This window comes from Emydura macquarii, unplaced genomic scaffold, assembly GCF_026122565.2.
Source record: "Emydura macquarii macquarii isolate MOO-44397 ecotype Brisbane River unplaced genomic scaffold, CSIRO-AGI_Emac_v2 contig_499, whole genome shotgun sequence".
Lineage (NCBI taxonomy): Eukaryota > Metazoa > Chordata > Testudines > Chelidae > Emydura > Emydura macquarii.
In genome coordinates this window covers 16,755,523-16,769,346 of record NW_027130636.1, presented here as the reverse complement: position 1 = coordinate 16,769,346, position 13,824 = coordinate 16,755,523, and the positions used below count along the sequence as shown (strand labels likewise).

The following is a 13,824-nucleotide window of genomic DNA, read 5'->3' as shown; positions in this document are numbered from 1 at the left end:
GTAAAGATTGCAGTTCAATAGTCTTTCCATTGACACCAGTACATGAGGATCTGGCTCCACGGAATTTCCTAAAGACCTGCTGTGCTGAATGGATAGAGGAGCTTTGGGGCATTAATGAAATCTGGGGAAAGTGATCATTTTAATAGTGCTGATCCTACCTTTTATTTACAGCAGAGGAGGGGTGTTGTCTTGTAGTCACCTGATGGGAGGATAGGAACATTGGGAAGCTTAGTGTATATAGCAATTTATGCATTTGGATGTGGTTCTTTATTACTTGGCTTTCTGTGTTTCAGAAAGATGGATGGCTCTTCCTGATTTTCCAGACTACTATAAATGGGGATTTTCTCTGGTGGCACTAAATAATGATGTTTATGTCACAGGTATGTAACTTGGGGCTGTCATTCCACCACTCCATTGAACCGAACCTGGGACTTGACTTTTGGAACTCCTCGTATTTCCCTTCACGTGGTTGTTCTGGTGGCCCTGCAGTTATTTTCTGTCTGTTTAATCTAACAAAGAAAATAAATAAGCAATTCATTTAATAAGTGTTACTCTTTACACAGCATCCAGAGGGTATTTTGCCAATAAGAAGCAACTCTGAGGAAGTTCTATGGTATCACATAGCCCTTGGGCACTAGTTCTGCAATTTTCAGAATGTTGTATAAGATCAGAGCCCTCTGATATATTTAATTAAATTAAGGAATGGTGCATGACACCACAGACCCTGAACTAGTTATGTGCCAGACTGTACTTCATGCATGGATGGTGTGGTTTTTGGAGAGACCCCTTTTCTCTTTATCTCCTGCCATCTGTACCTGCTGAGATTCACCTTGCTAGGACTGGCAGTTAGATGGGCTTTTCAGTACAGGGTTCTCTTCTATGGATTTTACTCCCTCTTACAGTCTGCCTGAGTTTAAGTTTGGTTACTTTTTGTTTGCTTGGGCTTTAGATTAGTTTATTTTTATTTTGGGGAGGTTGTTCCTATTGAGCTGTAGCCAGCAGTCTGTGGTGCTGTGTTCTCTATAAAGTTGTCTTCTAGGCTGTTTAGAGGATCACGGTTTGATTTAATAACTGTGAAGGTGCCTAGATGACAAGACCAGAGATGCAGGGTGGGTGTGTAGGAACAGTATCCCGGGCAGGGGCTGACTCCATCCTACAGCATTTTCTCCATGTGTGTGATGGATCATTCTCTTCCTAGGTGGCTCCAGGGGGACGCAGAATGACACTTGGTCCACCACTCAGTCCTGGTGCTTCCGCCTCAAGGAGGGTGCATGGAAACCCATTGCACCAATGCGGAAACCCCGGACAAACCATGCCAGTGCTGTTCTCAATGGAGAGATCTATGCCATTGGGGGTAGGCACCATCTGTCTCTTTTGTATGTCAGTCTGATAAGGCCACAATACAAAATATCTCACAAGAGTTAAACAGCAGATGGAGAAGTTCATTAAGATGCCAATTTAAATATTTGTGTTTCCTGCTCAGTTAAAGCAGAGAGTGCAGAAAATAGGAGAATGCAACCTACTATCAACTTCCCTAAGCACACACTGTTATGCCTCCTGTGCTGGCAGTCAGAACATACACGCGCAGTAAGCAGGCTCAGTCCTGGATCAGCTCCTGCCTTCGTTCTGCAAATGATACCAGTCTCAGTTGCCCATTTAAACCCTATCCTAACAGGTGCCTTTGCACTTTCTCCCGTGCCACCCCTTGTGCATGGGAGGAGCTGGCTGTAGACACCCATACGGCCAGCTTATTGTCTGCCTTCAGAGATGCCTACAGAATACTAGATTGTGATTAGGCAGCTGGCGTGCTGTGCCCCCCTGCCTAGCATGCTGATTGTGCTAGATTGTAAGCTCTTCAGGTCAGGGCCTATCTCTTTGTCATGTGTTTGTATGGCATGTGGCACTGGGAGGCTCTGGACCCAGATGCTACTGCAATGCATTGATGGTAACACTCACCCTGCTGTGCTGACCTCTTGCCTGTCTCCTCTCTTGGTTTGTAGGCACCACCGTGGACACTGTGGAGGTGGAGTGCTATGACCCCTACAATAACAGCTGGTGCCCTGTCAGCCCTGCCCTGAAGTATGTTAGCAACTTCACTGCAACTGGATGCCTGGGGAAGCTCTATCTCATTGGCTCTTGTGCTGTCAAGTACAATGCACTAACCCTGCAGTGTTACAACCCTGTCATAGGTAAGGAGAAGGAAAGGCAACTGGATATTCGGACACCTAGGCCCTATCCTCAGAAAGGTCCCTCCCAACAATGGCAGGCCAGTCCTGGTGCATGCGCATTGACATGTTAACCTACAACATGTGTGCTGCCATGCATGGCATCAGGGTGCAAGGATAGAACCAGCACACGCATGAGTTGCAGTGCACAGTCTGTGTGTGTCAGCCTGTTCATCTTTGTTCAGAGAATGTGGTGGCACTTCTGTGCCCATTTTGCAGCGGGAAGGAGGGATTCCTGCTGGCAGGTGATGTAAATCCTGCACTCATTCTGTGTTCAGACCCTAAATTCTTTGGCCTGGGATGAATCACCATAACTCCACTGCCTTCAGTGGAGCGATGCCGACTTACACTGGCTGAGGATCAGCACTTTATTCCCTTCTGGACAGTGAAATGCCAAACAATTGCTGCCCATTACATGGAGCCATCTCCAGTTCTGTAAAACACACGAGACATTGAACTGTCTCTGGTTATTTCCTTACATGGAATTTTATAAGACATAGTATGGAAACATTAGTAAGCGTGAACCAAATGTAAATGGGTGAAAGTGCTGCACACACACAGTACAAGATATTTCTGGTGAGCAAACTGGGTCAGCCTCAGCTATCCTCACTCCCCTAAGTGAACCCCAAATTCTCTTCTAGGTCAGGAACTACTCACTCTGGCCAGATTGTGAACTTCTTACTCTACTGAGCATTAATTCACTTAAGATAGCTCTTTTAAAGCCAATGGGAGGCAAGGTGGCCTAGTGGATAGAGTACTGGACTGGGACTCAGGACAGCTGGATTCTATTCCTGGTGCTTCACTTGGCCTCTGAGTGACCTTGGGCAAGTGCCTTCACCTCCCTGTGCCTCAGTTTTCTCATTTGTAAAATGGAGATCATGATACTGATGCCTTTGCAACGCAGTGAGAACAACAGATTAAAAGCATGACATAAGAGCTGGATATGGGAGCTAGTGAACAGGGGCAGCTAACGGAAGTGCTGTGAGGGAGTTCTCCAGGTGAAGGAGTAGAAACTACATGACTCTTGGGGTGAGTTTGTTGTCAGGAGTGTGCGTGTGTTTATGGTGTGCTTGATGCTTGACTGAAGTATATTGTGTGGGCTGTTTGTTTGGGGGACCATGTGCTGATCCTAGCAGCTGGCCCGGCAAGGCTGAGAGCTTCTTAATGAGGCTTTGATTCCCAAACCCTTTAGCACCTGTCAACTCTTAACCAGGGGGCAGGACTACTCAGGGAGAACCAGGCTTTAAAAAGACCACTCCTAAGCAACCAGAGGTAACTAACAGGGGAGATTAGAGGGAGAGTGGCAGGGGGGAGGGAGAGTAGATACACTTCATTAGCATTCTGTAAACTAAAGACAATAAACTCCCCTCCCCTTAAAAAACAAACAAGTGAAAGAGCTGCGGGGGGTAAGAAGCAAATGCAGGCAGAAGTGCAGCATCAGAGTGGGGGCTATCAGTTTATTGCACTAAATGCAGCATGTATGATTACCTGCCCTGTGGGCGGGTGGCACATGTGTGCATTCGGTGCAAGGAGTTCCTGGCCCTCAGAGACCATGTATGAGCTTTGGAGACCGGAGTGGCTGAACTGGAGGAGCTAAGGGAGCCAGAGAGGTACATAGATGAGATTTTTCGGGACACAGTAGAACGATCTCACCCCTGGTCTGCTAGCCTCTGTGCTGCTGAGGAGATTGAAAGTCTCAAGGAAGGAGAACATCAAACTGGAGCGGAGGGAAACAATCCCATAGTTGGGACCCTCCATCCAGATGATATCAGGCTATCCTCTTGCACTGAGGATTCCTCTCTGGGGGAGGGAACTCCAGTTATTAGGAAAAGACAGGTAATAGCAATGGGGGGCTCGATCGTTAGAAATATAGATAGCTGGATTTGCGATGACCGGGAGACCCACATGGTGACTTGCCTACTGGATGTGAAGGTTGCGGATCTCTCAAGACATCTAGACATGTATTATAGTGTTGTGGAGGAGCTGGTGGTCGTGGTACATGTAGGTACCAATGGCATAGGGAAGGATAGGAGAGAGGTCCTGCAGGCCAAATTTAAGCTGCTAGGTAAGAGATTGAAGTCCAGGGCCTCCATAACAGCATACTCTGAAATGCCCTGTGCACGGAACTGGAAGCCACTTAGACAGGCAGAACTGCAAGGTCTCACTGCATGGATTGGATGATGGTGCAGGGAGAAGGGATTTAGATTTATTAGGAATTGGGGAATCTTTTGGGAAAGGGGGAGCCTATGCAGGAAGGATGGGTTCCACCTAAACTAAAATGGAACCGGACTGCTGGGCACGCAAAATTAAAAAGGTTGTAAAGCAGTTTTTAAACTAAGGGCTGGGGGAAAACGGACAGTTGTGCAGGAGCATGTGGTTTGGACAGACACATCCCTTAAAGGAGGATTTATTAATGGAGATTCTAGATCCTAGTAAGGAGGAGTGGATGGAAGAGGATAAAGTGTGGGTAGGATCTGATGAGAAGCAGTCAAATGAAAGAGCCCCATTCAATTACATCAAATAATGGCAGACAGCTAAAAAGTGACAATTTTTTAAAGTGTTTATATACAAATGCTAGAAGTCTAAATACTAAGATGGGTGAACTTGAGTACCTCATATTAAATGAGGATATTGATATAATAGGCATCACAGAAATTTGGTGGAATGAGGATAATCAATTGGACACAGTAATACCAGGGTACAAAATATATCAGAAGGACAGACTAGGTCATACGGGTGACGGAGTGGCACTGTATGTGACAGAAAACATACTGTTAAGTGAAATAAAAATCCAAACTGTGCCATACAATCTCTCTGAATATTAATTCCATGCTTGAATAATACGAATATAGCAGTAGGGATGTACTACCAACCACCTGACAGGATGGTGATAGTGACTGTGAAATGCTCTGGGAGATTAGAGAGGCTATAAAAATAAAAAACTCAGTCATGATGGGGGATTTCAACTATCCCCATATTGACTGGATACATGTCACCTCAGGACGGGACATAGATATAAAGAGTCTTGACACCATAAATGACTGCTTCTTGGAGCAGCTAGTCCTGGAACCCACAAGAAGAGCTGCAATGGCACAGGAGCCAGCAAACAAACTTGAAAACAGGGGAATTTGAATGGGCTTTAGGGACAGTGGGTGAGTTTTGTGGAGTTGTGTGTCTTTTTTTGTTTTGTTTTGTTTTTTTTTCTTTTCCCCATTCAGTTTGCAGGAACTGGTACTGGATGGTGTACTGAGATCAGCTGACCTTAATTTGTGGGGCAGGGCTTCCCTAAAAAGGCAGCCACTCAATCAGGCAGCGGCACAGCTGCAGCAGCTCAGGAGCCAGCAAACTGAGCTGAAAACAGGGAAGTTTGAGTGGGAGTGTGTAGTTTTCTGGGACTGTTGGGGTGCTCTTTGGGGGTTGTTTTGGTGGGTTTTTTTGTTTTTGTGTCTCTCACTGACAGGAAGTAGGGGGAAAGGCTATGACCGATACAGAGGCAGAAGTGGTAGTCATACTAGCAGTGGAAGAGACAGTGAAGATGACTGGATGTGGAAGCTGCAGGATTGTACATGATCCTGGAGGGGGTACCTCAAAAGAGGTATGAAGAGCCACCTCATAGAGCTGATGGAAGAGAAGATTTGAAGGTTGGAGATGCAGGTGGAAACTCTGGTTGAGTTTACAAGGGAATTTGAGCAGATGATGGAGCAAAGGAATTGGGAGGCTGAAGGGAAAACCCAGACCTGCAGATGGAAGCAGGACCAATGAACTCTGAAGGGAGAATGCTGGGTGAGGAAAGTGGCCAGTTGAAGCATGTGACTGCGAGAACATGGAAGAGGAAAAGACAGGCTAGTGAAGGAGAAATAGAGCTCAGAAACAGGTTTGCAGAGTTGGAAAATGAAGAAGGGGAACAGCAGGTGGTTGTTGAAGGTGGGAGGGAAAGGGAGAAGAGAAGCTAGTCCTATACAAAGAGTGGATGAGCCAATAGAGATACCATCAAATAAGATCCCCAGGAGAATACAGGAATGGTTGCAGAGGATTGCAAAGGAGAATAGTGAATGAGATGACTTGCAGCCAGAAAGAACAGGGGATAGGCTGGAGAATCACACCATTACCAGGAAAAGGCAGGTTTATGTGATTGGGGATTCTCTGCTGAGAAGAACAGACAGGCCTGTAACCAGAGCTGATCCAGAAAACAGAAGGATGTGCTGTCTTCCGGGTGCTAAGATATGGGATGTGGACCTGAGGTTGAAGAGGATCCTAACGGGAGCGGGAAAGAATCCACTGATTGTCCTTCATGCGGGTACAAATAATATAGCTAGATTCTCACTGGAACGTATCAAAAGAGACTATGCCAGGCTGGAGAAGACTCTTAAGGAAATCGAGACTCAGGTGATCTTCAGTGGGATTCTACCTGTCCCTAGAGAAGAACAATAAAGATGTGACAAGATTCTGATGATCAACAGATGGCTCAGGCAGTGGTGCTATAAGGAGAGCTTTGGGATATATGGTCACTGGGAGGCATTCAGGGACAGAGGACTGTTCTCTAGGGATGGACTTCACCTGAGTAGGGAGGGAAATGCACTTCTAGGATGGAGGCTGGCACAACTGATTAAGAGAGCTTTAAACTAGGGAGTTGGGGGAGATGTTTGGGAGATGCCCAGGTAATCTCCATGCTGATTTTAGCATTGAGAGGGAGGAAAATGAAGTAAGAAAGGACACAGCAGTGGGGAGCAGAATGGACATTAAGAAGAAGGGTAGTGTAGATACCAGTCTAAGAGGTGATACTGGCAATAGAATGACTGTGCCAAATCAGGTAAGGAACATGAGCGAAGCCAAACAACAAAAATTAAGATGTTTGTATACCAGTGTGAGAAGCCTGGGTAACAAAGTGGAGGAACTAGAGCTACTGGTAGAGGAAGTGAAATCAGTTATTATAGGGATAACAGAAACATGGTGGAATAGTAGTCGCAACTGGTGTACAAGTATTGAAGGGTATGGGCTGTTTAGGAAAGACAGATATAAAGACAAAGGTGGTGGAGTAGCATTGTATATCAATGATGAGGTAGACTGTAAAGAAATTAGAAGTGATGGAATTGATAAGACAGTGTGTGTCTGGGTAAAAATTACATTGGGAAAGAAAACTACTGGAGTTTCCCTGGGATAGTGCTTGGGGTGTGCTATAGACCACCAGGATCTGATTTAGACATGGATAGAGACCTCTTTAAGGCTTTTAATGAAGTAAATACTACTGGGAACTGTGTGATTATGGGAGACTTTAACTTCTCAGATATAGACTGGAGGACAAATGCTAATAGTAATAATAGAGTCCAGATTTTCCTGGATGTGATAGCTGACAGATTCCTTCACCAAATAGTTACTGAACCAACAAGAGGGGATGCCATTTTAGATTTGGAATTGGTGAGTAGTGAGGACCTCATAGAAGAACTGGTTGTGGGGACAACCTTGGTTCGAGCGACCATGAGCGAATTCAGTTCAAACTGAATGGAAGGATAAACAAAAATAGATCTGTGACTTGGGTCTTTGACTTCAAAAGGGCTAACTTAAAAAAATTAAGGGAATTAATTGGGGAAGTGGACTGGACTGAAGAACTCATGGATCTAAATGTGGAGGAGGCTTGGAATTACTTCAAGTCAAAGTTGCAGGAACGATCTGAAGCCTGCACCCCAAGGAAGGGGGAAAAATTAATAGGCAAAAATTGTAGACCAAGCTGGATGAGTAAGCATCTCAGACAGGTGATTAAGAGAAAGCAGAAAGCTTTCCTTGCTGATCCCTCCCATCTTCCACTCCTTGTAGGCTATCTCTTGGATGTCAGAACATGTAGAGATAAAGTGAGAAATGCCAAAAGCCAAGTAGAGTTGAACCTTGCAAAGGGAATTAAAACCAGTAGTAAAAGGTTTTATAGCCATATAAATAGGAAGAAAACAAAGCAAGAAGAAGTGGGACCGCTAAGCACTGAGGATGGAGTGGAGGCTAAGGATAATTTAGTCATGGCTGAATATCTAAACGAATACTTTGCCTCCATTTTTAATTAGGCTAATGATGAGCTTGGGGATAGTGGTAGGGTGGCTAATGGGAATGATGAGGATATGGAGGTAGAAATTACCACATCCGAGGCAGAAGCCAAACTCGAACAGCTTAATAGGACTAAATCGGGGGGGGATAATCTCCATCCAAGAATATTAAAGGAACTAGCACATGAAATTGCAAGCCCATTAGCAAGGATTTTTAATTAATCTGTAAACTCAGGGGCTGTACTGTATGACTGGAGAATTGCTAGCATAGTTCCTATTTTTAAGAAAGGAAAAAAAAGTGATCCAGGTAACTACCGGCCTATTAGTTTGACCTCAGTAGTATGCAAGGTCTTGGAAAAAATTTCAAAAGAGAAAGTAGTTAAGGACATCGAGGCTAACGGTAATTGGGATAAAATACAACATGACTTTACAGAAGGTAGATCATGCCAGACCAACTGATCTCCGTTTTTGAGAAGATAACAGATTTTTTAGACAAAGGGAATGCAGTGGATCTAATTAACCTAGATTTCAGTAAGGCAGTGGTTCTCAACCAGGGGTACGTGTACCCCTGGGGGGTACACAGAGGTCTTCCAACGGGTACTTCAACTCATCTAGATATTATCCTACTCTTACAACAGGCTACATAAAAAGCACTAGCGAAGTCAGTACGAAGTGAAATTTCATATAGACAATGACTTTTTTATACTGCTCTATATACTACACACTGAAATGTAAGTACAATATTTATATTCCAGTTGATTTATTTTATAATTATGTGGTAAAAATGTGGTAAGCAATTTTTCAGTAATAGGGTGCTGTGACACTTTGTATTTTTATGTCTGATTTTGTAAGCAAGTAGTTTTTAAGTGAGGTGAAACTTGGGGTATGCAAGACAAATCAGACACCTGAAATGGGTACAGTAGTTTGGAAAGGTTGAGAACCACTGCAGTAAAGCATTTGATACAGTTCCACATGGGGAATTACTAATTACATTAGAAAAGATGGAGATGAATAGGAAAATTGAAAGATGATAAAGAACTGGTTAAAGGGGAGACTACAATGGGTCATACTGAAAGGTGAATTGTCAGGCTGAAGGGAGGTTACAAGTGGAGTTCCTCAGGAATCGGTCTTGGGACCAATCTTATTTAACCTTTTTATTACTGACAGGTAGCACAAAAAGTGGGAATGGGCTAATAAAGTTTGCGGATGACACAAAGTTTGGAGGTATTGCCAATATAGAGAGAGACCGGGATATCATACAGGAAGATCTGGATGACCTTGTAAACTGGAGTAATAGGATGAAATGTAATAGTGGAAAGCGCAAGGTCATGCATTTAGGGGCTAATAACAAGAATTTCTGCTATAAGCTGGAGACACATCAGTTGGAAGTGACAGAGGAGGAGAAGGACCTGGGTGTACTGGTTGATCACAGGATGACTATGAGCCGCCAATGTGATGTGGCTGTGAAAAAAGCTAATGTGGTCCATGGATGCATCAGACGAGATTTCCAGTAGAGATAGGGAGGTATTAGTACCGTTATATAAGGTGCTGGTGAGACCTCATCCAGAACACTGTGTGTAGTTCTGGTTCCCCATGTATAAGAAAGATGAATTCAAACTGGAACAGGTGCAGAAGATGGCTACTAGGATGATCCACAGAATGGAAAACCTGCCTTATGAGAGGAGACTCAAAGAGCTTGGCTTGTTTAGCTTAACCAAAAGAAGGTTGAGGGAAGATATGATTGCTTCTATAAATAAATCAGAGGGATAAATACCAGGGAGGGAGAGGAATTATTTAAGTTCAGCATTAATGTGGACATAAGGACTAATGGATATAAACTGGCCATCAGGAAGTTTAGACTTGAAATTAGATGCAGGTTTCTAACCATCAGAGGAGTGAAGGTCTGCAATAGCCTTCCAACGGGAGCAGTGGGGGCAAAAAAATCTAGCAGGCTTCAACACTGAGCTTGTTAAATTTATGGAGAGGATGGTATGATGGGACAGCCGAGTTTGGCAATTGACTGATCTTTGACTACTGGTAGTAGATATGCCAATGGCCTGTGAAGGGACGTTAGATGTGGTGGATTCTGAGTTATTATAGAGAATTCTTTCTTGGGTTTCCGGCTGATGAGCCTTGCCCACATGCTCAGGGTTTAACTGATTGCCATATTTAGGGTCTGGAAGGAATTTTCCCCCAGGGCAGATTGGCAAAGGCTCTGGGGGTTTTTCACCTTCCTCTGTAGCATAGGGCATGGCTCACTTGCTGGTGGATTCTCTGTACCTTAAAGTCTTTAAACCATGATTTGAGGACTTTAATAACTCAGTCATAGGTTAGGGGTCTATTACAGAAGTGGATGGGTGAGGTTCTGTGGCCTGTGTTGTGGAAGAGGTCAAACTAGATGATCATATTGATCCCCTTTGATCTTAGAGTCTATGAGTCTATGAATTTAGTCATAAATGGATCACAGGATCTTGTCCAAGAGGTGAATATAGCTAAACTGCTTGTAATAGTGATAAAATAATAAAATGTAACATCCCTATGGGGCGGACAGACATCAAAGCAGCCCACCACAATAGCATTTAATTTCAGAAACAGGAACTACACAAAAATGAGGAAGTTAATTAAACAGAAATTAAAAGGTACAGTGCAAATAGTGAAATCCCTGCAAGCTGCATGGAAACTTTTTAAAGACAACAAAATAGAGGCTCAATTTAAATGTATACCCTAAATTAAAAAACATACTAAGGGAACCAAAAAAGTGCCACCATGGCTAACAACAAAGTAAAAGAGGCAATTAGAAGCAAAAAGGAATCATTTCAAAAGTGGAAGTTAAATCCTATTGAGGAAAATAGAAAGATGCATAAACTCTGGCAAGAAGGACAGGCACGGGAAAAATGGTGGAGGAGTTGCACTGTATGTAAGAGAGCACTATGATTGCTCAGAGCTCCAGTATGGAACTGGAGAAAAACCTGTTGAGAGTCTCTGGGTAAAGTTTAGAGGCGAGAGCAACAAGGGTGATGTTGTGGTGGGCATTTGTTATAGACTACTAGATAAGGAGGATGAGGTAGATGAGGCTTCCTTCAGACAACTAGTGAAAGTTTCCAAATCACAGGACCTGATTCTCATAGGGGACTTTAATCACCCTGTCATCTGCTAGAAGAGCAATACAACGGAGCAGAGACAATACAGGAAATTTTTTGAGTGTTGTGGACAACTTCCTGGTGCAAGTGCAGGAGGAACCTACTAGGGGCCGCGCTCCTCTTGACCTATTGCTCACAAACAGGGAAGATCTGGTAGGGGAAGTAGAATTGGGTGGTAACCTGGGCACCAGTGACCATGAGATGGTCGAGTTCAGGATCCTGACAAAAGAAAGAAAGGAGAACAGCAGGATATGGACCCTGGATTTCAGAAAAGCAGATTTTGATTCCTTCAGGGAGCTGATGGGCAAGATCCCCTGGGAAACTAATATGAGGGGGAAAGGAGTCCAAGAGAGCTGGCTGTACTTATTGAGAAACCTTATTGAGGGCCCAGGAACAAACCATCCCAATGTGCAGAAAGAATAGCAAATATTGCAGGCAACCAGCTTGGCTTAATAAAGAAGTCTTCAGTGAGCTTAAACACAAAAAAAGAAGCTTACAAGAAGTGGAAGCCTGGTCAGATGACTAGGAAGGAGTATAAAAATACTACTCGAGCATGCAGGAGTGAAATCAGGAAGGCCAAAGCACAACTAGAGTTGCAGCTAACAAGGGATGTGAAGAATAACAAGAACCATTTCTACAGATATGTTAGCAACAAGAAGAAGGTCAGGGAAAGTGTGGGCTCCTTACTGAATGAGGGAGGCAACCTAGTGACAGAGGATGTGGAAAAAGCTGAAGTACTCAATTCTTTATTTGCCTCTGTCTTCACAGACAAGATCAGTTCCCAAACTACTGCACTGGGCAGCACAGAATGGGGAGGAGGTGAACATCCCTCAGTGCTGAAAGAACAGGTTCAGGACTATTTAGAAAGGCTGGACATGTACAACTCCATGGGACCAGATGCAATGCATCTGAGGGCGCTGAGGGAGTTGTTTGATGTAATTGCAGACCATTGGCCATTCTCTTTGAAAACTTGTGGCGACTGGGGAGGTCCCAGATGACTGGAAAAAGGCAAATATAGTGCCCATCTTCAAAAAGGGGAAGGAGGAGGATCCAGGGAACTACAGACCGGTCAGCCTCACCTCAGTCCCAGAAAAATCATGGAGCAGGTCCTCAAGGAATCCATTTTGTAGCACTTGGAGGAGAAAAAGGTCATCGGGAACAGTCAGCATGGATTCACCAAGGGCAAGTCATGTCTGACCAACCTGATTGTCTTCTATGATGAGATGACTGGCTCTGTGGATGTGGGGAAAGTGGTGGAAGTGATATACCTTGACTTTAGCAAAGCTTTTGTTACAGTCTCCCACAATATTCTTATCAGCAAGTTAAAGAAGTATAGGTTGGATGAATGGACTAAAGATGGATAGAAAGCTGGCTAGGTCATCGGGCTCAACGGATAGTGATCAACGACTCAATGTCTAGCTGGCAGACATTAACAAGCAGAGTGCCCCAGGGATAGGTCTTGTACCCGGTTTTTTCAACATCTTCATTAATGACCTGGAGGATGGGGTGGATTGCACTCTCAGCAAGTTTGGGGGGAATGGTAGATAGGATACAGAGCGACCTAGACAAACTGGAGGATTTGACCAAAAGAAATCTGATGAGGTTCAACAATGTCAAGTGCAGAGTCCTGCACTTAGGATGGAAGAATCCCATGCACTGCTACAAACTGGGGACCGACGGGCTAGACAACAGTTCTGCAGAAAAGGACCTGGGTGTTACAGTGGACAAGAAGCTGGATATGAGTCAACAGCGTGCCCTTATTGCCAAGAAGGCTAATGACCTATTGGGCTGCATTAGTAGGAGCGTTGCCAGCAGATCACGGGAAGTGATTATTCCCCTCTATTCAGCACTGGTGAGGCCTCATTTGGAGTACTGTGTCCAGTTTTGGGGCCCCCACTAGAGAAAGGATGTGGACAAATTGGAAAGAGTCCAGCAGAGGGCAACAAAAATGATTAGGGGGCTGGAGTACTAGACTTCTGAGGAGAGGCTGAGGAAACTAGGCTTGTTTAGTCTGCAGAAGAGAAGAATGAGGGGGGATTTGATAGTGACCTGTAACTACCTGAAAGGGCGTTCCAGGGAGGATGGAGCTAGGCTGTTCTCAATGGTAGTAGATGACAGAACAAGAAGCAATAGTCTCAAGTTGCAGAGGGGGAGGTCTAGGTTGGCTATTAGGAAAAGGTTTTTCACTAGTAGGGTGGTGGAGCACTGGAATGGGTTACCTAGGGAGGTGGTGGAATCTCCATCCTTAGAGGTTTTGAAGGCCCAACTTGACAAAGCTGTGGCTGGGATGATTTAGTTGGGGTTAGTCCTGCTTTGAGGAGTGGGGTGGACTAGATGACCTCCTGAGGTCCCTTCCAACCCTAATCTTCTATGATTCTATGTTTCTAAGTGGAGTGTATAAATATAATTAGGAAGGCCAAAAAAGCATCT

General features: G+C 44.4%; 1 protein-coding gene across 1 annotated transcript in view; it reads left to right on the top strand.

Annotated features, from left to right (window-relative positions):
• KLHL30 (kelch like family member 30) overlaps nt 1–13,824 on the top strand; it is a 46,950-nt gene that overhangs the window by 23,980 nt on the left and 9,146 nt on the right. The window contains exons 4-6 of the mRNA XM_067539029.1: nt 294–380; nt 1,199–1,354; nt 2,001–2,189. Coding sequence (XP_067395130.1) covers nt 294–380; nt 1,199–1,354; nt 2,001–2,189 — 432 coding nt within the window. The remainder of the gene's footprint in view (nt 1–293; nt 381–1,198; nt 1,355–2,000; nt 2,190–13,824) is intronic.